This window comes from Lissotriton vulgaris, chromosome 10 (genome assembly GCF_964263255.1).
Source record: "Lissotriton vulgaris chromosome 10, aLisVul1.2, whole genome shotgun sequence".
NCBI lineage: Eukaryota > Metazoa > Chordata > Amphibia > Caudata > Salamandridae > Lissotriton > Lissotriton vulgaris.
The window spans coordinates 884535563-884560414 of NC_141698.1; the positions used below are offsets into that span (position 1 = coordinate 884535563).

The window sequence follows — 24852 nt, forward strand, 5'->3', positions numbered from 1 at the left end:
TCCATTGTGGTCATTCATAAAGATGGCAAGCCCCGTGAGCACTGTTCATCGTATCGGACGATTTCGCTTTTGAATGTGGAACCCAAAATTCTGGCGAAGCTCTTGGCAAACCGGCTGATTACGGTGATCAGTGACTTGATTCACCCGGACCAATCCGGCTTCATCCCCCATTGCAACACCGCGCTCAATCTTCGCCGCCTTCATGGCGTCTTAGCAAGGGCGGAGTCTCTTGAGGAACCGGCCATCTTGGTTTCACTTGATGCCTCGATGGCCTTCGATACGGTGGAGTGGCCATATCTGTGGGCGGCCCTTGCTAAGTTTGGCTTTGGCCCGAAGTTCATCGGGTGGATCAGGCTTTTGTACTCGGAACCCTTTGCTCTAGGACGCGGCACGAGACAGGGATGCCCTTTGTCGCCACTCCTTTTCGCGCTTGCCCTTGAGCCCCTGGCTGCATGGCTCCGCTGGAAACCTTCGCTAAAGGATATTGGATGGACCCCTGACTTCGAGGATCGTATCTCACTATACGCCGACGACATATTGTTGTACCTTACTTCTCTCCGTAAATCACTGGGTGTCCTATTTGATGTCTTGAGTTCCTTTGGAAAGAACTCTGGTTTAGTTATTAATTGGGCCAAGTCTTGTATCTACCCACTCACGGGAGATTTACCCGCTCTACCCCGCGTTTGCCCGATACCCATTTCTAGAGTCGGCTTTAAGTACTTGGGTATCTACATTTCATTGGACCCCAAAGTCCGCTATGAACGGAATTTGTTACCTCCGCTTTCTCGGCTTAGGTCGGATGTTACGGCGTGGTGTGGCTTGCCTCTGTCCCCCTTGGGAAGAGCGGCCCTGTTCAAGATGATGTCTCCCCCCTGATTTTTGTATGCCATCTAGAACACACTTGATTTGGTGCCGGCTAGCTATTTCCGCGAAATTGAGGGCCTACAGAGGAAGCTGGTGTGGGGCGGACGACCGCGCATTGCATTGGCAAAATTGACTTTGCCCTGGTATGACGGTGTTATTGCGTTGCCTGATATTAAACGCTACTACTGGGCATCCCAACTGAGTGCTGTTAATCATGCCATGTACGGTCCCGTTCCGAATCTCGCATTTGAGATGGATAGGTGGCAGTTGCCCGGGGGTGACTATAATAGAGTGCTCTACCCTAGAGCCGCCAGGAAGAACCTGACGGGCCCCACTGGGGTGGCGGTGCGAATATGGGGTAGTGCAACCACGGCTACGGGATGGACGGACAAGCTGACTAGAGCGACCCCCTTGTATGCTGCGGAGCAACTGGGCGGTCTATGGACATCGAAGGGATTTGATAGATGGGACCTTATTGGTATCAGTAAAGTGGGCGACCTCTGGGCCAAGGACAGAGTTAAGACCTTTGATGAACTCAAGCAGGAGTATAAATTGAGTGATAGAGAATATTTCTGATATCTCCAAGTCCGACATGCACTCGAGTCGGTTTTCCCAGCTGGAACTACGATCCCGGAGTCTTCCCCCCTGGAAGATAAAGTGCTAGACGGGTACGTCCCTGACAGCACTATCTCTCTTATTTATAAAAAACTTATTAACAACCGCTCGGACCTTCTTGTACAACTTCGGGGTGCCTGGACTAGCGATGGGCTGGAATTGGATGATGAAGACTCGCAAGCTGTGATATCCTCCCCTAAAGAAGTCGAGATTCCGGCACATCTCAGGCTGGTGCAACTGAAGATTCTGCACCGTGTCTATGTCACGGGTCCACGTTTGATACATATGGGTTATTCTGTGGATGGGCTGTGTAGGCGTGGTTGTGGTATGCTGGCTACCTTCCTTCACATTATATGGGAATGTCCGGAGGTAGTGGTTTACTGAAATCGAGTGCATGCAGTGATGGGTGAAGTGACGGGTGTTATTGTTATTGCCTGAGGCCAGACGCTGTCTGTTGAATATTTGGGAGCCGAATGACTGCACTGTTGCTCAGACTCAATGGGTCACACTGGGCAACATGATTGCGAAGCGAGACATAGCTCAATTGTGGGGATCTCAGAGGGCACCATCAGTCTCAACCTGGAAAGAAAACATGTACTGGTCCATGTTTAGAGAAAAAATTGTGTATGTCTCCCGTGGTAGGCCCAAGAAATGGGGAAGGATCTGGGGTCAATGGAATTCGTACCATAGAGAGATCTGCACTTTCCCCTTCATTGAAGCTCCTGATGTTCCTCACTTCCCTTGACTGTGCGTTCCAGATACTTAGCTTCCCACTGTATGTGATGTATCGTTTTGCTCTCGGCCCCCCCCCCCCCTCTCCAGGATCTCTCCTCTTTCATAGCATTGCTTATTAATCATTTGTCTCCCCATGCCGTATGAGACAGTCATTGCATTGCACGGTACCGCCTCGATTTCTTTTTGTGTTCAGTTTTTGTTCTTTATTTATAAAATAAAAAATGTGAAACCTTTCACTTATCCTCTTATTGCCACATGCTTTCCACTATATCGTGACTTTTCGCTGCCGGGCCCTTGGGTTGTTGGCTGATGAGCTGTGTAGTACTGTATTACTGTTGTTGCATGCAACTGACCAGCCCACGTGGTTGTAGGTCTGTAACTGTAATTTCTTTTTCCAAAATAAAGGTTTTAAAAAAAAAAAAAACAATGTTGATACTAAATTGCTGGTCTGTATCACTGGCTAATAACTGGGGTGTAAAACTGGGGTATGGATACGGGGGCAGCGGGGAAAGGGTGGTGGTGTGTGCTGACTGAGGGAGGGGGGCAGGTCTTTTGTCCGAGTTCATCTATTGATCCAGCATGCTACTGCCTTGAATGCGGGGGGAGGTGATTATCTCCCTGACACTAATCTGGAACTGAGCTCATACGCAAAAGATGCTATGGGGTGTCCCTGGTGTGTGTGTGCGGACCACTTCAGTATGTCTTTCAGGAGGAACTAGTGATGTGACTGGTGTTGCCTGGGTTTGTTGTGCGTCGTCTAGGTCGTCCCGTGTAGTTTGTTGTCCAAATTGGTACAGTAGTTGTGACCATTCCATGATATATGATGTTTGCGTTTCCCTTCCACTTCCTCATCCCGTATCGCTTCCTCTTCAACCACCCCCCATTTCTTAACTGCTCCCACCCAGGGAGTTGGGGGTCCCTCTGGGGCTCGCCAATGCATGGCTATTCCTCTTTTCACAAGGAGGAGGGAGAGTGATATGAATTGGACCTGTACTTTATCAGTTTTTTGTCTTCTAAACACGCCTATTGCGCATGCCTCCCATGACGTGATCCCTGGGATATTCGTGGATGCCTGGAGTGTCTCGTTATGTAATCCCAGTACTGTTATAATGTGGGACAACCCCAGAACACATGTTTGAAATCCTCTGCTAGGGCTGAGCACCGGGGGCACAGGAATTGTGTATCTGGATAGGAGCGGTGTTGGCGTTTTGGTGTCAAACATGCCCTGTTAAAGATATTGAATTGTAGATTCTTAAAACATGCATTTCTGGTGACCTTTTTTGGGTATTCTAAGGCCTATCCCCACTCCTTATCCTATAATGGCTGACCTATGTCTTCCTCTTAAATCTGACGCAGTACATTCAAGTGTTTGAGTAGTAGTTCCCGAATGGCCTTTTATAGCCATGGGACTGTCTGCTGCACCCATAAGTAGTATGGCATGTATTACTGGGTGTGTCAGTGGTTCTCCTGTGTGTGGATCCCAGAACTGGCAACTACTGGCCACAATACGTCTATGCAATATATATTGCCCCGGGGTGGGGGGGGGGGTCATATTCTTTCACAAATTGATTATAGGGTCGCAGTTGCCCATCCTTGAAGAGGGATTCCAACTCTGTTAGTGAGTTGTCGGTCCACACCTGTAGGGTCTGAGCTGTGTAATCTTTCTCATCATTGGGGAGCCCTACCAATGGAAGCAGTGGGGAATACGGAGGTTTCCTCCCAGACATGCAATGTATTCGCAACATACAGGTGTGAGCTATCGACACTTGTAGTGGATAGGCGCGTTGGGGCTTGGTGCCAGGTAGACAGAGGTACTCTGTGTTGGCCCGCTCCTCAGATAAGAGAGGTGAGTAGTGTGTCCAGCTCCAGGAAGAAGGGGCGGGGAGGAATGACAGGGAAATTAGCAAAGTGGTACAGTAACCTGGGGACAATGATCATTTTGGCAAGTGCCATTGGGGCCAGGGGTTGCATTTTCCAGAAGCCCACCACTTCTTGCAACCTCTTGGAATGCAGTGATGGACTGCTCTCCTATTGTTAGAACTTTTTTGCACTCCATGCAAAATGGTCTAACTTTGCAGAACTCAGGCATGGTAGCAGGCAGCTGGGAGGTGACACTAGGTGGCAATTGCTCACCAGGCACTAACTGTGCCATAGCAAATGTTGATGTCTATGGTATGTCTTCTTGTAATTGTGCTCTGCAAGCTGAAGCCACTGGATTGTCTTTAAATGCTTCATCATGCTGCTTGCCCAATGGTTATATTTATTTTAACCAGTCCATTGTGAGAGCTGCTTTTCACACATGCAACATTTGATCTGCTTTGCCATCACCTTACCTAAAAAAATGGGACCACAAACAGTGTAACCTGGAAGTAGAATACCTACTATTTGTTGTTATATTGCACATAGAAATGCAAGGAGTGAGCCTCCATCTTAATGAGGAGTGGTGCAATGGAGCTAAAATAAGCTACAGATTAAATATGAAAGAAATTGCATGTATTATTTGTGGGTAGGTGGGAGTACCTGTTCAGGTGAATGTATGGTAATACTTGAAAGTTAGGTTTACCTGCCTCAGCTGCCACACTGTATTTTGACCTTCAAGTCCTGCCTCATCAACCACAATGTATACCTTGTTGGATGCACCAGGGTCCCACCACTGGGTGCTGCAATTACATTGCCTACTTCATTGGTCTTTTCATGATGTAAATGTAATAATTATGAGCCCCATTATGATGGAGGTGGAACCGCCACCGCCAGGCCGTCGGTGGCAGTACCACCGCCTTTGGACCCTGCAGAACCGCCGGCCGCATTATGATGGCAGACGGATGTAGGGCGGACGGAGAGACTGACTGCCATTCATTCGACGAGCTTAAGGTGCTTGTCGGACTGTCGGAGTGACTGCAATCCCTACAACGGGGCTGGTGCCTGATCAGGCACCATCATAGGGATTGCAATGTCTCTTTCCGCCGGCCTTTTTAATGTTAGTTAACCTGCCATGAAAAGGCAGGTGAAGAGGGACTTTGGGTCCCCCCAGTGGGTCCCCCTTAGTCTCAGCAATGGCCCAACATATCCCTGCACCATGTGGCAGGCACTGTATGATGACTCCCACATAGTTTACGGATATGTGAGATGTGTTTAATTTGTAACGCATGTACTGCAGCCTGCAGCACACGCTGCAATACAATCTATAAACATTGTGACCGCCGTAAAGCTAGTCGCATTGTAATGCATCCAGCGGGACTACCAACTACTAGTCGAGCGGTCCTGCTTCTGCAACGGTGCTGGTGGGACGCAAGTCCCACTGGCATCATAATGGGTCCCTAAATGTTAAATTGCTCTATTAAAGTTCAAACTACGTTCTTCTTAGGTCCTCTTCATAGTCATAATAAACAACACATTATATCCTTCCTGGATCTTGCAGTCCCTTTTGCAACCCAGTATCCTTTCGTACAATCTTAGGAGACTAACATTTTGACCTGTCCCCTTTTCTTACCTCTTTTCCAGGGTCTAATTGATTTCATCCGTACTAGAGTCAGTGCCTTTTTAACTGATGGGCACACAGTGTAGTTGCCTAAGGGCCCCAGGAGCATGGGGGTCCATTCAGACCATAATTTAACACTAATTTTCGAATAAACATTTGTCTTCCTGTGAGTGGGGGTGTAGGCAGGGCTCAATGTACTGCTTTGCCCAGGGGTCTTTAATGCAGTTAAGACGGCCCTGACTAGAGTACCTCATGGTAGGACCCGAATAAAAGGGTATTTATAGGATACACAACTCACTGAAATGCCAGAATCTCTAATTTCAGATCTAATTTAAGGAGGCATATAGTTCAACCACTGCTTGCCTCGATGTTCCTTGTCTCTAACTGCCCCCTTGTTAAGGTAAGACAGAGAGATTTCCTTGATTCTTTCCAGACCTTAAACTCTCTAAACAGAGTGCCCAGAGAACAAGATCTAAATAAAAACTGAAAAGAAAAGTCTGATCTGCATACGATATGTGCTATATAAATTGATAGTATATAAAATAGTAAACATGGACTACAAAGACTATTGGGGCGCTTTAATCAACAAAGAACAAATCATTCAGCCGCTCTTTTTTTAACTAATGTCCTACGCGACTGACTAGTCAGTATTTCTCTTTTAATTCATTCATCTAAAAATTACTGTGGTCAACTATTATGTAGATAAAAAAACTGAAAATAATCACCATACCTTTGCCATGTAAATTCCAAAGCAAAATCTTTCCCTCATCTCCATCCACTAGACATAGATCACATCATCTCAAAGCATACCCGACTAACATTCAGAGATATAGTTAGAGATATCTAGCACTTGCATGGCTTTTTAAGCAGTATTCTAGGATTGTATGAGACATTATTTGTGACACATTATAGACGCAAAAGCAAAGGCCCATAGCTGTCATCTTAGTGCAATGTCATTGACAAGTGTTCAAATATTCACAGTCTACCGAAAAAAGATATTTCTATTAATTTCGTATAACATCCAATAAGATACTTACATATACATCTTCTCCATATCTGTGTAGCCATGCACAATCAGCCAGGCTCCAAATGTGAAAATAGCAGCGTATAGAAAGTACTGAAGGGACTGAGCCAGTCCATAAACTAATCCATTTACAGGACCGGCTTTCAAAGCATCCCTGAGTAGGAAGGGAGAGCACAAAGCATGAAAGTAAGACCATAATCAACCAAGGATAACAGAGCACAAATGACAATGTTGCATGGATTGATTTATATTGACAGATTGAGTGCATGGCTGTTTTGACAATAGACATTCTGTGTTCACTAAAACATATTTAAAAGCTATGGGTCATTTGCACCACTAAGCTGCACTTAGGGGTACATGTTTCATTTTGTGATTGTACATTCATGTTCTCTTCATGTGTGATATTACAGCAACATGCTTTACTTGTTAGCAAATCTAATCACAGAGGCTGGAAGTCAAAAGCAAGGATGCATTGAAAATCTGTGACTATGTGGATACTCACAAATGTTTGTAAGGCACAGTCCCATCCTCGACACCGTTAGGGATTTATTTCTGACAAAGTCAAGACTAAATACATATCCAGGGTGAGAAAGGGGAATGAGCATTGTCACATTCCAAACAATATGCCACATTCCAAACAATATTGAATTGCCGTGGACTATCTATAAAATATTTTCACATGCATAAATGCAAACGTAAAATTGTCATATCTGAAAATGTTTTTTCACCTGAGAAATTTGGCAGGCATTTTTTAATTCCAGAACTACTGTGTAACTCAGCCCAGTGTCTGTGTACCGGTAGGCTGTCACAGATAGGACCTTAAGAAAAATGGCTATGGCCAGCCTCTCACATATGGGACCTTTAGAAATATGGTTATGGCTAACCGTATAATTTAATTGGCCATGTTCAAAGGAATATTCCATTTCTTTTTTACTAGTGTGTGTGTGTGTGTGTAGTGCTTTACAATAATCACACACTTGATAAAAGTAGTACCAAAATGTTAACTTTGCATTGGCTCAACAAAGAGAATTGATTAAAGATATATTTTCAATATTTAAATGGTATCAAGTACAAAGATAATTTTAATTTGCCTATATTTCCACTTCTTTATATCCTGTGGATTTTGCATTACTTTCCTGAATAAAACCTTCATGAAATTCAGGTTCTTAAGTATCCAACTGAGCCAAATGTGTTACTCTGTTGGCCAAGGTGTAACAAAGCCTTCCACAAATAATAGGCGCATTTGGAGAAAAAATCTGCAGATGCTAATTTTCTGTCACTTTACTAATGAGCCCAGGTAGGCCTTTCTCAAAGAGACAAGTTGGGCAGCCAGACCTCCTACAGTATTCACACTAGGGGCCCCAATTTTATGTCTTGTAAGGAAGGAAGCAGTTTGCAGGCGTGATTAGGGGCATAGCCAAGGTCCAGGAAAGAACATATGTACATCAATAGTTAGTTCTGTCAACTTGATAAATACCATATTGCTGTACAAGTGGATGAGCCAGTCAGTTAGATGGTCCTAGACAGTGCCATTCAGAGGTAGAAGAATGATGGCATCTCTGGAATTAACAGAGAGTCCCACATTCTAGAACTCTCTACCTCCATTTTTAAACCCCAGCACAATAAAATGGAACGGAAGAAGAGAAAGTATGAACCGCAAACTCCTGTCTTGAATGGAGATGCCCTCTGGACTTGTACTTTCTTAGAACTGTTGGCATTGTTGTCTCCAGGGCTAGTGGCACTAGCCTACCTTCTTCCTTTAGAGGACAGTAGAGAGTAGTTGTAAGGGACCTTGGAGGAGAGTGTTTTCTTGGAACGTATGTGGACCATTTCTGCATGCAGGTGCTCTAGTCAGTGGTACTCTGGGCTGATGCAAGACACACATATGCCCTGCAAAATGGCCAGGGCACCATGGGAAATGCAGAGTGCAGGCAGTCAGTGAAGTCTGACTTAAGAGCAAGGCAACTGCTGAGAACATGAAGGGGCAAGACGACAGACCAATAAGCTTTTCTATCAGAAGAGATTTTTGTGCACAACAACAAGAATTATTTTGAGGTCCGACTCCTATTATAGAAACCATAGAAAGGCAGAAGAACGGAAGTGGATATCAACATCAATACTAATACATTAAGAACATATTCTCCAAGGTTGTGTGTTCTTAAAGTATCTTTGGATCATGGTGGCTGTAAACAAGGAGAAGTAAGTATGGTTGACATAACAAAGTACACCATTGAGACTTTTGTAACAGACAAATCAGACAAATAACTTTTGATCTCTGAATTTATTTTGTCATTGATGAAAGTGAAAATGTTTTCTGCAGAAAATACATTGGTCAATATTGATAAATATATGGAGCACTAAAATTAAACAAATGTCCAAACATGAGATACATTACATCAAAATAATTGGGAATAATAAATTGCAATTTCCATTAATGCTTTGCAAAAGAAAAGTATGCGATTATGAACATGAATGTCAGCAGTGTTTCTCACATCTCAGATATCAGACCAAAAGCAGTTGCATAAAACTAGAGAATGTTTCATTAATTCCAAAAGTATTTACAGACACCAATCATAATCTATTGCTGAATGTCCATTAGAATGTGGCAAACCCTACTGTTTCTAGCATATATTTGTTATTTGAGTAAAGCAAACACACGGAGATGATGGGCTGAGCGCTGAATTTTTTTTAAACACTCACCCCCAGTCACAGATCTGTGTTGAATCCATCATCATTCTTTCGCTCATTCTGCTACCCCAGTTAAGACACAGCTATATGAAAATCAATCTCAACCCTGTGCCTCATGGGACCAAACCAGACCGAACTGCCAAGCCATGTCTTCCCTAGACCGGAAACAAGCATCCTGGGACCAGTTTCAGTTTCACAGCCCTCATCAGCCAGGCTAGCTTGAATCCAGTGGCAAAGTGAGCAAGGAACCCATATCTGGGCATACCCTGCTGTTAGACCTTGCACCTTGGCGTGGATCTCCCTTCCATTTTTTTGCTGCTGCCTCATGTGTTTGTGCTGGTTATAGATACTTTGGCAGTGTGTCACTGCTGTCCAGTGCCACAATGCAAGGGCTCCCTATGGTAACTTGATGTATGGATTAGTGATTCCATGATTGGTTGGTTTGGTTTACTTGTCAGACCCTAGTACAGTGCACTGAGTGTGCCTAGGGCTTGTAAACTGTTGTGTGGCATTTTAGGCTAAGGGTGAATTTTCCCGATTCATGCCCGTATATAGCAACAATTCACATTTTCCTAATACATTAATCCCTTATTTAGACATAACCCATGCAGACCAAATACAGGCATGGTTACTTCCACCCATACCAAACGTCACACCGATTTCTTGGAAAAACAGCTTAAGCAGTCAGGAACCTTCCCTTGCCTGAATATTGATTTATCCATGAACTCATGTACTTTGCAAAGAACGACTATTCCCTAGGGGTTCTTTCCTGACGTTATTATGCCCGACTTTACGTCAACATTCCTAGACACCTTCAAGGTATAAATATACCTTCACTTGCTCTAGCAAGACACGGTGGTTCGGAGCAGTTCGACTATCTACTTGCCCGACGCAGCTCGCTACAGCAAGTGCCGAAGGAAGCCGATCCTCCAGCTGACGCACTGATCGAGAGACTGCCTTTCTCTTGCTGAGAATCCAACTCCAGTGTTTCCAAGCTCCCCTTGCGGGGAGTTTGGAAATCGAGTCCCGAGACTGAGATACCAGACCTCCTTCCCTCTAAGCTAAGGTATGGAGCTGATTAGAACCTAGAGAAATCTTGGATAGATTCTTGGCAAAGAAAACTAAAGCTATGCTACACAATACTTACTTCTTCCCTCGTACTAGACTTAGGCTAGGTACATTGGGGTAGGTGTATTTTAGAAGCACCAGTTGAGTATTTTTAGATATTGCTATTTAAGTATGTATTTATATATGGTTTAGGAACCATACAATGCTCTTACAGTATTATTTTATAATGTTGTCCTCGCTGTACGCATTATACTTTGCAATCTGCCTTACGATTGTAGCAGTTCACTTTTCTTGCATGAGAAAGAAGACTGTTCAATGAACCTTTTATTGAAAACGCCTGTCTCTCTATTTCTCTGCAACTCTGTAGAAACGAAGCATGCACGATTGACTGAGTGAAATACTTATCTATTGTTTCCGCGACTCTAGAAATATATTTCTTATTCTTGGAAAACAGAGTTGTCATGTGTATGCGGCTGTCAGAAACAAATCCCTTATTGTGAATTTGAGAAAGTTTCTAGTGACCTCTGAGCTAGCTGGCACTCACTCTTAAGTTTAATATATTCGATAGAGACCTAGTCGACCTCAGTCCTACGTCTAATCTATAGGATATATTATTCCAATGTGTAGTGCCTATTGGGAATATAGGAACTACACTACAAATCCAAATGCTGCTGGTGGGCTTGCAGCACTGGCTGTGCCACCCACAGAAGAGCCTGTGTGCAGGCTACTACTGCCATGTTGACTGGACAAGTGCACCCACTTGCCAGTCCCTAAACCTTCCTGTTTTGACATATTACTCATCCCTATGGTAGGCTCAACGGCAAGGCGCATTGTAGGTAAAAGGTAGGAGATGCCCTGGTGTGTGTGTGTGGCATGTCCGGTGAACAACCTTTACAACGAAACTTTTACAATGCACTACCATTACAACGTAACCATTACAACGCAAACCATTACAACGCATTGCGCTGGGGGGCGCTCTAGGATAGGGAATAAGTTTAATTTACTATCCAACACCTTCCCTAGTGTCCACGGGGACTGGAGTTGGAATAGTAAATTAAACTTTTCACTATCCAGCACCCCAAAGCGCTATGCATTGTAAAGGTTTGCGATGTAAAAACCGAGTTGTAAAGGCATGCGTGGTAAAAGTATGCGTTATAACGTCATACATCCGGCATGTCCTAATAGTGAATTGCAACCATTTTGGTTTTTCACTATTGCAAGACTACCTGTTCCCCATAGGCCAGAATGGGCAGTTTGATTATAACACCTTATAATCCTAACTGACTCAGGGAACTAGGTGGAAATTCGAGTTTAGTATGCCTGAACTCATAATGATAAAATACATCTTTAAGTGAAGTTGGTTTTAACATTCTGTGTTTGAAAATACCACCCTTAGAAAGTAGGTTTTTTCTTGCCTAACTATCCAAGCCTGCCTCTGCTAGGTTGTGTATTCCTTGTCTGGAGTTAGAGTGACAGGGGCTGGGGGAATTCCAGGAGACAGGTTGAGTCAGCACAGGGCTGAATAGAGGGATCAGCATGCAGATGGGAGGGAGGAGTTGCACCTGCGACCTGGGACCTGAATAGAGCTGTTCCTTCCCTCCACAATGCTGGCTCCACCTCCTATGGTGCATCTGATGACCCTGGCCTACACTGTGAAAGGAAAGAAGGAGTCTTGTCATAAAGTGCTCCAGGGCTGATGAGAACTGGTTTGGACTAGGCAAAGGCCTCTCTGCCTTCAGAGAACAAAGGGAAAATTAGTACAAATATTGGGATCCAGACCCAAGAACTTTAGATCACTTTTGGGAAACAAGAAGAAACCTTTGCTGAGGAGAGGAACCATAGAGACTGAGGAGAGACTATCCCTAAGCGTGAGGGATTGGCCTGCAGTGGCTGCCTGACTGCCAAAGAGAGGAGAAAGGACTTTTGTGCTACTTTCATTCAACTTATGAAGTATCTCCAAGGGCTTGAGATAGAGCTCACCTCCTGCTGAAATCTCAGGGACACCAGACCCATCAGCTCCCCAAGAGTTCTTAAGAAGTGCATGTAGGTGTGTTGAGCTTTCTGAGGGACTGCGTGTCGCAAGGAGCTGGAAGCAGGACTCACGAAGAAGAAGCATGTCGCTGCTGTCGCTTCGCAACGCAGAAGCACCTCGCATCGCTGGAGAAGAGGATCGACATCACACCAGAGGCCGCTGCAACATCGGAGAAGCGTATCGCTGGGAAAGCGAGTCGCCGCTGCAGCTGTCACATCATCACCGAAGCACCTTGCATCGCCAGAGAAGAGGATCGACGTCGCATAAGACACTGCCGCATCTCCGGGAAGCGTGTTGCAGGGCCTGTCACGGCTCAGAAGAATCGTTGAAACACCGCACGGCCCTCGGGCATGCACGCATCGTATTGCATCAAGGAAAAGGTGCCTTTTTGTTCATTGCATTGGATCCGCATCGCATCACGGTGCTGCTGATCGCATCACCATGCAAGCGCAGTAAGAAACCGATGCATCACCTCCACACACCGAGAAGAACCGACGCATCCCCTATGCATCAGTAGGGACCCGACGGATCACCGTTCTTGCATGTAAGGAACCAACGCATCTCCTTCTCTGCAAGACTTTCGTTGTATAGCGTTATGCATCCAAAGGTACATTGAAATCAAAGTGTCGCATTTTACATCTTAAGAGAACTAAGCTAATTCTACCCTTTTAAAGTACAGTATTGTGGATTTTTGGCATTTGTGGTCGTGTTAAGTCTATATAAAATTACTTATTTTTATACTACAACTTGTGTGGTGTCCATCTGTAGTGTTGTCACTGGGTTACTGTATGTGTTCACAAATGCTTTCTTTACACACTACCTCTGAGATAAGCCTGTCTGCTTGTGCCAAGCTTCCAAGGGGGTGAGCAGGGGTTATTTTAGGAGTGTACCCCCTTACCCTGACTAGACGCAAGGGTCCCTATTTGGTGAAAGGTACCTACCTCTGCCAACTAGAGACCCCCAAATCTAAGACCTGCCAACTTAGGGCGAACAAAGCAAACACAAGGAGATGATGGACGGAGTGCTGAAACTTTTCGAACATTCACCCCCAGTCACAGATCTGATTTGAATCCATCATTATTCTTTAGCTCACTTTGCCACCCCAGTTAAGACACAGCTATATGCAAATCAGTCTTAATCCTGTGCCTCATGGGAACAATCCAGATTGAACTGCCAAGCCATGTATTTACTGGACCGGAAACGAGCATCCTGGGACCGGTTTCAGGATAACCGCCCTCATCAGCCAGGCTAGCTTGAATCCAGTGTCAAAGTGAGCAAGGGACCTACGTCTGGTCATACCCTGCCAACTTAGGGTGAAGAAAGCAAACACAACGAGATGATGGACGGAGTGCTGAAACTTTTCAAACACTCACACCCAGTCAAAGATCTGGGTTGAATCCATCATCATTCGTTAGCTCACTTTGCTACCCTGAAATCGGTCCCAGGATGCTTGTGTCCGGTCCAGGGAAGACATGGCTTGGCAGTTTGGTCTGCACTATTCCCATGAGGCACAGGGTCAAGACTGATTTGCATATATCTGTGTCTGAACTGGGGTGACAAAGTGAGCTAAAGAATGATGATGGATTCAATCCAGGAGGTGGAAACAGAATTGTTGAAAGCAGACCTGGCCCATGAAGCTGAAAAGAAATCTCCTCCCCCTACTCTCTATTCCATGTAGGCTCAGGCAAGTGAAAGGAAATCTCCTCCCCCTACTCTCTATTCCACCCAGGTCCTCTTCCACTCAGCCCTGACTCATCAGACTGCTGGAGCCAAAGCCCTCTCCAGCCCCCTGTCACTCACAAACCAGACATGGAATACACAAACCTAGCAGAGGCATACTGGATGGTTAGGCAAGAAAATACCTACTTTCTAAAAGTGGTATTTTCAAACACTGAATGTAAAAATCACCCACACTAAAAGATGTATTTTATGATTCCTAGTTCAGGCACACTAAACTCTGTTTCTACCTTGTTCCCTGGGTCATTTAGGGTTGTAAGATGTTATAATCAAACTGCCCATTGAGGCCTATTGGAACAGGTAGCCTTGCAATAGTGAAAAAACAAAATTGGCTGTAATTCACTATCAGGACATGCCACACAAATGAGGGCTTGTCCTACCTTTCACATACAATGCAAACTGCACACAGGGGTACCTTGGGCCTACCTTAGGGGTGACTAACATGCAGAAAAGGGAAGGTTTAGGGCCTAGCAAGTGGGTGCACTTGCCAAGTCGACATGGCAGTCCGAGACCGCACAGAGGCTCTGCAATGGCAGGCCTGAGCCACACTTTACAAACTGCTTTTGTGGGTGGCACAACCAGTGCTGCAAGCCCACCAGCAGCATTTGATTTACAGGCATGGGCACACATGGTGTACTGTACTAGGGACTGACAACTAAATCAAATAAGCCAATCATGGAGTCACTAATCCATTATCACAATTTACAATAGGGAGCACTTGTACTTTGGCACCGAACAGCAGTGGCAAAGCGCCCAAAGCATCTAGACCAGCAAAAAAATAGCAAAAACACAGGAGGCAACAGCAAACAATGGAAGGGAGACCCACATCAATGGTGCCAGGTCTAGAAATCCCCCTCAGGGTGAACCAAAAAAGTCACTAAATTAACCTGTTCGTAACCCATTGGTAGCTTGATACAAAATCTGTCAGGCTTAAAATTTGGAGCAAATATGTGACGTATTTATACAGCAAACAGTAATAAATTGAAAACACAACACAAGACAAATCTCACACCAACTTAGACAAATAGATTAAATTTAGTACAATATTCGACTGGAAAAAGAAGATATCCAATTAGTGGAACCAGAGTTATGAATGTTTACATTTTAAGGTAAAAAATAGCACCTACAAAATCAAAGCACCAACTACGGAAATCTATTCACAAGACACAGAGTAAGATTAAAAAAATATGACAGACGGCAATGGAGCACGAGTCAGATACAAAAAATGGATTGGGTTCAGTAGGCACTTATATTCAGACTTAGAAGAAAGTTGAAGAAATTTGACGAAGTCGTGCTGAAGAGTTTTTTGTTCGGAGTTAGTAAATGTTTGGGAAGTCAAAAATCTCCAATGGGAAACAGTTTGAGGCAGTAGCCGACAAGATGCACCTTGGTTGGTTAGACAAGCAGGTTGGTCCCAGTCTCCTATCGGTTCTCAAAGCAGTTTTAAGCCACGTTTTGGCTTTTGGCTATTTGGGCAATTGGGGTGACAAAGTGAGCTAAAGAATGATGATGGATTCAACCCAGGAGGTGGAGACAGCAGTGTTGAAAGCAGACCTGGCCCAGATAGCTGAAAAGAATTCTCCTCCCCCTACTCTCTATTCTATGTAGGCTCAGGCAAGTGAAAGGAAATCTCCTCCCCATTCTTTCTATTCAACCCAGGTCCTATTCCGCTCAGCCCTGACTCATCAGACTGCTGGAGCCAAAGCCCTCTCTCTAGCCCCCTGTCACTCACAAACAAGACATGGAATACACAAACCTAGCAGAGGCATACTGGATGTTTAGGCAAGAAAATACCTACTTTCTAAAAGTGGTATTTTCAAACATAGAATGTGGAAATCACCCACACTAAAAGATGTATTTTAACATTCTGAGTTCAGGCACACTAAACTCTGTGTCCACCTTGTTCCCTGGGTCATTTAGGATTATAAGATGTTATAGTCACATGGGGACAGGTAGCCTTGCAATAGTGAAAAGCGAAATTGGCTGTAATTCACTATCAGGACATGCCACACACATCAGGGCATGTCCTACCTTTCACATACAATGCACTCTGCCCACAGGGGTACCTTGGGCCTACCTTAGCGGTGACTAACATGCAGAAAAGGGAAGGTTTAGGGCCTGGCAAGTGGGTGCATTTCCCAAGTTTTGGGTTTTGGCTATTTGGGCAACTTTAAAATCACAGCGAATGGTCCAGAACTTAAGAAGCACCACTTGGGGGGGTTTGACTGGGTCCAGGTGCTGGTTCAAGATGGCTGAGGCCTTTTCTGTCCCTGGCACTCTGATCAGGAGGCAAGCCAATTAGCCTGTGGACTCACTCTAGTAGTCCTGGGTTCAACATTGGAACAGGCCCAAACAGAAGGGCAGGTCTCTAAGCATTCAAAGCAGATGTCAGGCAGCACAGCAATCCTTCCAGGTGCAGCAAAGCAGTTCTCTGAAGTACACAGCAGGCAACACTAGAAGGCAATCCTCTGAAGAGTGTTTCCCCAGGTCCAGAAAGTGAATTGAGAAATGGTACTGTGAGTCCTATTGTAATGCCTGCCCCCCCCCCTTGAAATAGGAGAGGTTTCTGGAGAATTCCCTATGACTTTCTTGAAGTTTCCCTATTTCCCTGCCCTGGCTCCAAGCTGACTGCCTGAACAATGCACAAGTGAAAAGTTGTTTGTGTGAAGGCAAAGCAAAGCCTACAAAATTACAAGTGGGGATGTGCCCAGCTCCGCCCCATCCTGCCAGCAAATGGCTCTGTCAGGCACACCTAATCTCTCTATAGTGGGTCTGTCTTGGAAGAATAAACAAAGTCCATCTACACCCTGTTATATGACCCAGGGACAGGCTGCAGACAGCAAATAGGACAGGGTAATGGCAACTTTTTAAACATGGTATTTTAAAAATTGTCCACAACAAACTGATACAAGGGTCAGAGCAATGCAAGACCAGCACTACTAATCCCTTCTATGTTCAGCCTTTATATTTATTTCTATTATCTGTGCATGGCGTCTGGGATTTGACCCTTAAACATCCCCAATTTAGTGATCAAAAGATCACTTATCACTATAACGTACAAGATGACCCAAAACTTATTACTATAACACACAAGATGACCCAGGTTGCATGACCGGAGGACAGCCGCATACTCAAAGGGCAACATACGTTGGGAATTCCACTAATGGACCACACTATGGTCGCAAAGATACTGCGATACTGAGATATCTGGAGGAAAATTCTGATCATTGAAATACTTTTTCCTGTTTTCTATCCATAATATATATTTGTGTGATCACCAATAAGAATACTAGAAGATTGACGTACATCTTTTGTTGCAACACTACAACAAAGCTACAACAAAGCTCTGAAGAAGTCCCTGGTGGGATGAAATGCGTTGGCGACAAGCAATCCTGTCATGTTTTAATGAATTTTGAAAAATAAAGCATGAATTAATCTACAATCAAGTTTTTGAAATTGCTTATCCTTAAGAAGCCATTTTTTCAATATTGTGCTAGACACTGGAATATAAGATATTAACCGCCTGATTCATGAAGCAAAATTGCACTCGCAAAGGGCAAGATTCTCAGAATCTTGCCTTTTGCGAGTGCAATTTTGGCATTTGGGATTCACAATCCCAAATGCTAAAATCGCTAATGAGGAATTAGCAAATATGCGAGGATTAGCATTTAAGGAATCTCTATTAGAGATTCCTTAAATGCTATTCATGACACTTGCAAAAATTGCGATTTAGCAAAATTGGGCCGCTATTTACCGAGAGGTCAGACCTCTCGGTAAATAGCAAAAACATAGAAAAATGCTTTTAAAAGCATTTTTCTAAGTTGCATGTTGCACACACACATGTCCTTTGGACATGTGTGTGCGCAACACCTGTTCAAATGTGCATATTAGGGGTGCTACAGGGTGTCCTTTGGACACCCCTGGCACCCTTAAAATCGCTATCTGATTTGCGAGTAGCAAATTGCTACTCGCAAATAAGGGATACTCCCCATTCATTCCTATGGGCCTTTTGGCCCATAGGATTGAATGGGGAGAAATTCCTTTTTTTGCGAGTAGCAAATTGCTACTCGCAAATAGAGAACATGTAGGAATCGCTATTGATTTAGCAATTCCTACATGAATACCGTTTTGCGTGTCCTCAATAGCGAGTCGCTATGATTCGCTATTAGGGCCACGCAAAACGGCCCGTACATGAATCAGGCTGTAAAATACTTCTATTTCTATTTACTTTGGATTTAAGTAATCTGGTGCTGGGTCATCTTGTGTGTTATTTTCAAAATTGTAACAAAAAATCTGACTTAAGAATTAAAGTGCATTTTTTATTACAAATAATCAGACACAAGACACTAAGGGCCTCATTTTGATTTTGGTCGGAAAGCCTCTGACCGCTGGTTGGAGACTTTCCGACCGACATCCATGGTTTAAACTCTGATCCCCTTTATACAAAGAAGGCGGTTGGAGTTTAAACTGGCCGGTCAATCCAATGGGCTTCTGATGGGTTCAAGGAGCCCGCTGGCCAGTCGGAAACCGATCATCAGGTCAGGTTTATGATGTTGGGTTAATGATGGGTTTATGATATTGGTTTCCGACAGGCTTTCCATGTCGGTCCATCCGACATGGAAAGTCTGTTGGAAAGTGGCTTTGGGGATCCCTGGCAAGGCCCCCTTTCTCTCCTAGGCCTACAATTGTGAGCCAGGGGGGGCACCATGGTGCCCCTCTAAATAACTGCACAGTGTGGCAGGTACCATGAGGATATACTGTAACTGCCATTTCTCTAATGGTGTTTGTGCTAAGGCCGGTTTCCGACCGCCGCACCAGCTCCCATAGGGAAATGGGAGTTTGCGATCGCACCATGTGCAGTTGCATCGTAATTGTGGTTTAGGACCGCACACCCAAGTTCGGTCAGTTCCAAAACCGCAGTGATGTTGGTTGGAGGCAACTCCAACCAACATCATAATCGGGACCTAATTGTGTACATGTTCCCACTCAAATTATAGCACTTATTAAATGTAATAAGGCAACCCTATGTTTGCTAGGGCAGAATTAGGCTACACCGCAGTTCAAAACAAATTTAGGAGTGTTTGACTACCAGGACATCTAAAAGTCAAAAGTACATGTCCAACCTTTTAATTACAATACACACCCTGCCCTATGGGATACAGAGGGACTACCTTAGGAGTGAACTATATGCAATTTAAGGGGAGATTAAGGTTTGGCAAAGAGTTTATATTGCCACATTGAATTGGCAGTTTAAAACTACATTTAGTGCTGCATGTCCACTAATAGCATTTCATTTACAGGCCCTGGATATACACTTCATTAGGGATGTATGAACAAATTAAATTTGTCAATCAGGTTTAAGCCAATTTGACCATGTTTTAGGGTGACAGCACAAGCATGTTTGCATTGGTTAGCATTGGTAAAGTCGACAAAAACAAATTCATCAAAATAGGATGGTGAAGGCAAAAAGTTTGGCGTAGACCACCCTAAACCTGACAGGTCTAACAGTCATCCTTGGGGTAGTGCACTGACACTGTGTGGCATCTTTCTGGTGCACAGTTGGCACTGCCTTATACAGCTCCGTTAATACCTACAATACAGTGTGGGTGCAGAGCGAAATGTGCTCCTTCATTTGCATGAAGTGTTGCCCCAAGAAAATGAGGATTCAGCCTCTGGAGATCGCACTGGACAGAACAGGCTGCACACACATCTGCTTTTCCCTCTGTAATACTAAAGTGCCTCTGGGCCGCAGAAAATAGGTGCACATGCTGGTTTTGCCCAGGGTTTTTTTTGTGTAATATGTTAGAAGTGTTACTGAAACTGAATCACATATTAATACATGACGGAAAGTTATATATTGTGCATCTTTAATGTGGAATCTGTTTACGCATCTATCCAACATACTAGCATATATTTTGGATGCAACTTTTACCACTTGTTCTTTATTACCACTTTTTCTATCCACTGGAAAAAAATCTGCAATTGACGGTGACCTCAATTAAATCATCCACTTCTCTAGTGTATGTTAATGTATTCATCATGGGATTTGACAACTTTTATGGGGTGACACAAGTAAGGATTTAGATTAAAAAAAATAGAATGATTGAAAACAAGCCATGGCAGAATACAATTCACTTTAACTTTAGGTTTCCGCTTTCACAAACAAAAGAAACAGTAACTTTAAAGAACGATTAATACCAATGGAGAAATCGAAAAGTGTTATTACAGCAAACTTTCCAGAATGAAGGCGTCGCGGTCCAAGGGCAGTAGAGAGCAGAGAAGAAATACAATTGGCTGAGCTAAGGAAGTACTAACATGAGATCAGTGGTTCCAGAACAAAAAACCCGTTTGTCTCAACTGAGAATTTAGAAATAGTTACTCTAGTGTCTCTTGCGAGTTCGCATTACCGGAACCCTTTTTGTCTCCTGCTGGTCTCTGCAGAGCTGTGAAGTAAGCTGATTTTACAGTCGAGCTTGCAGTTATACACACACACTAATAAAGAAGTGTTAAGCTCCGTGTGTGGAGTAGTTATAGGCAAGTACCCTGGCTGGGAGGATGCTACAATTGGTGACAAGATAGGGAGGAGGCAACCCGAAGGTCGACAGCAAAGCAAACTCATGTGGAGTCGAAGCACAGCCCGAAGCATTTGAAGGCTACACATCGATGACCGAAACCCCTACTGCAAAGGTCGTAAATAGAAGTACCGCACTACTATGCAACTTATAGGTATGCGGTTCATGAGAAATGATAAATGCTAAAGGCAGAGATCAACCAGGTGTTAGAAAGTATAAATTGACAAGTAGAAAGGAAGAAATAAGTGGCTTACCTCACTCATTAGAGAGTCATTGTACCACTGCATTCTGCGAAATAGCCCAAGGATATGTGTCTGGCTGTGCTTACAGAGCAGTTTATAGTTGAAGTGGTTAGTTACCAAACTGCTGAGAAAGGCTCAGAACAATTTTACAAAAAACAAAAGCCAAGAGTGACTTTCGGAATAGTGAAGTGTTTAAAATGGCTGCAAAGAAAGTCCCTTTTCAGTTATTATTAAGGGTGATCCAGCGGCCAGCACATCACCAGGTCTTACTGATGAGTTTTGTGAACCAAGCAACAGTGGATTGTTTGGATAGAGACTTTGAAGATTTTATAGATACACTTGAAGAGACTGATAAAAAAAAGGATGATCAAATACCTCCAAAATCTTGCTGGTAATAGCGTGAAAGAAGTCACAAGAAAGATGCCGCAAATTGGCAAAGAAATCACATACCATCAGAACAAAGAGACTGAATATCAAGTTCAACCCAATGCCCAATGTAGATTATGAGAGATACATTTCTAGTCAAGAATGACAAACAGAGATTTGTGGAAAGACTTGGCATACTCATCAAACACTGTAAGTTCAATGAGGTTAATAAATATAGGGGAGAGGTGTGGCACAGCGACCAGAGTGGCAGACTTCAGAACGCTAGGCTCCCAGTTCCATAATCGGGAAGCAGCTAAGCTCAACACCTTGCGACTCTGGGCAATAGTTCACTCAATGTCTCCAACGGCCCCAGCTCCTCGAAATCCTAAGGGGTGATATGTTTATGCTTTACAGATATGGATTATTATTATGAAAAATAAGCTATATGTCTTATAGTTATTGATGGATGCTAATCAGATTCATTTAGAGGACGTATGCTGAATCAACTCTTAGCCTGGAGTAAGTGTTAATGCCTGCCAGAGCTAAAGAGCGTGCCGATAGACAAGCTGTTGACATGGAGGTGCCCAGAATTAATCAAGCATGCGTGTGAGAAATACACAAAGACAAAAGACTAAAAGACACAATGTGATCTCTACACAGAAAAAGAAGTTGTGCTTTTATTATGGTTTTTCATTTCCACATGAAGGTAAATGTCCCACCATTGGACATGTATGCAAAAGCTGTGTCAAGTCAAGTCAAAGCAAGCTTTATTCGATTAATTAAAATCATAAAAGCAATTCCATCACATGTATAAAAACGACAAATCATGTATTAAAACAATTCATGAATAAACACAATTTACATTTAAAAGGAGCATTTATGAGAACAATTTCATATATTTACATAGGATAGAAGATTTCATCAGTAGAACTAATGGGTAACAATTATTTACATATATCAAGGAACATTTAGCTTCAGTTGTTTGGACTTAATACGTGTAGCAGCAACCAAAAATCTTGCGACCCCAAATATTACTCTGATGCTACTCAGGAGCTAAGGTAGCGGAGAGCGGGACGAACTTGAGTAAACCCTGCTTCTCTCAGAATAGGTAATAAAAACTGTTTCCTACATTCCTCATAATGGCCACAAAACATAATAACGTGCATCAGTGTCTGTTCGAAGAAATTATCACAGCTACAGGAGGAAGATGGATCTGATTTACCCCATACTGGATAATTCCCCAAGGAATACTGGATAATATTAAGTCAAAATCTCACAAGGAGGTTACGATGGAAGGGCCGGGTCACAATACTCAAGTAGGGTTCCAGTTTCGGGGTAGTCTGAAGTATGTAATTAGCTCTAACTCCCGGTTTTTGGACCTCTACTTCCTCCCGTTCCATCTCCACCCGTCCCAGAAAATTGTTCTTAATCCACAGAACGTCACCCTTCTTGATGGTGCTTGGGTCAAAGTATGAATCTGGCCTCCCCAGTTTACAAAAGGTGCTTTTAATGTAAGCCAACCATGGGATTTTGTTGACCTTTTCCAGTTCCATACAGTCTTTGAGGATAGAATGATTTAAACTAATTTCAGGATTCAGCCAGGTCTTGGCCCAGCAGGTTAGAGGCGCCAGCTGTAATTGGTCACTAATATAACCAAGGCCCAGCTCTGTATGGACTGAAAGTACAGGGGTTGATTGATTGGGGGACCACTAGTAGGGATCTAAGGAACTTATTTTCTACCACCTGGAGTTTATCTTGTGGTAGATAACCCCATAGGGAAGCTCCATACCTTGCTGTTGAGAGGCTTTTTGACTTATAAACTGTCAGCAGTGCTTCTACTGGGCGCGATCCCAATCGTTTCGCGAAGCTCAGTAGAGCAGAGGTAGATCTGGTGACAGCTAGGCCTTTGGCATTTAACTGTGGCCCCCAGGTGCCCCTTTCGTCAAATAAGACGCCCAAGTAAGTAAAAACCGGGACCCTAGAGATTTCTTCACCATTGCATGAAAACTTTCTTAATTTTACATTTTTTGAACGTTTCACTGCAACCATGACGTGCGATTTGTTGTTGTTTATCTGCAGATCCAGGGAGGAAATAAAACCCCCAAAATCATCCAACAGTCTCTGGAGCCCTACACCAGTGCGGGCAAGCAGTACCGCGTCGTCCGCGTAGAGGAGTACCGGCACCGTGTACTCCCCCACACGTGGGACGTCAGGTGTAAAATCTGTGGAAATTAGAACCATTTTGTGACAGTTTGTAAGCATAGGTAAAAGCAAGTGCATCACGGGGCAAACGCAAAACGGCCGCTGACTCATTAGAGAAGCAACATTTGACATGCACCCACAAGGCCAAGCGGCTTCATTAGCTAAGATACATTGACACTGAAGTCGATTCTCATGTAAATCATTGTCAAACAGTTAGTCTACATTAGTATCAAATGAAAATGAAGAAGATGGCTGTGTCACATCAATGTTTACCTAAGAAAAGACTGTGCATGTTGGGTTGGCCGCATGTGAAGAAAAATGTCAGACTAAGAAAAGTCGACATGTCAATGCCTCAAAGTCATTTAAACATTGTCCGAAGGTTACATTGAAAGTAAATTGTTGTTCAATACCTATCATCATTACCAGTGGTGCATCAATAACATTAGACCTGAGGAGAATATAATGAATGATTTCGAATACCACAACTTATGCCATCGAAAACCAAATTGTATAGGTGGGCTGCACGGACGCCCCTAAAAAATCAAGGTTAATTTACAGGGACAATGAAACACAAGAAAATGGAGGTGCAAACACTCAATTTAAACTTTATTCGGTCATTGAAATAAAAACCATAAAAGTAAAGGAAGCCATGACACAAATTTCAAAATCATCCTTGATATAAACAATTTAAAAATACATAGAAAAAATACACAGTTAAAAGAGTCCTACAAAGATAGAAATTTAGCAAATGTCCTACACTTCAAGGGGGTATGATCAAAAGTGTTTCTCGACCTAACAGCAACTTTTATCAAGCGGAGAACATTAAGAATAATATCCCCTAAAAGCATTTGCAAGTATATGAGTGTGGGGGAACTCCGTTTTTGCCTTGCTGTTGTCCGATACAAAGAGACTGAATATCAAGTTCAACCCAATGCCCAATGTAGATTATGAGAGATACATTTCTAGTCAAGAATGACAAACAGAGATTTGTGGAAAGACTTGGCATACTCATCAAACACTGTAAGTTCAATGAGGTTAATAAATATAGGGGAGAGGTGTGGCGCAGCGACCAGAGTGGCAGACTTCAGAATGCTAGGCTCCCAGTTCCATAATCGGGAAGCAGCTAAGCTCAACACCTTGCGACTCTGGGCAATAGTTCACTCAATGTCTCCAACGGCCCCAGCTCCTCGAAATCCTAAGGGGTGATATGTTTATGCTTTACAGATATG

The 24852-nt window shown here is 43.7% G+C and overlaps 1 protein-coding gene across 1 annotated transcript in view; it reads right to left on the reverse strand.

The window, feature by feature from the left end:
- Positions 1-24852, reverse strand: part of LOC147688945 (ATP-dependent translocase ABCB1-like) — a 1419218-nt gene that overhangs the window by 209943 nt on the left and 1184423 nt on the right. Inside the window, exon 23 of the mRNA XM_086941842.1 lies at positions 6730-6870. Coding sequence (XP_086797968.1) covers positions 6730-6870 — 141 coding nt within the window. The remainder of the gene's footprint in view (positions 1-6729; positions 6871-24852) is intronic.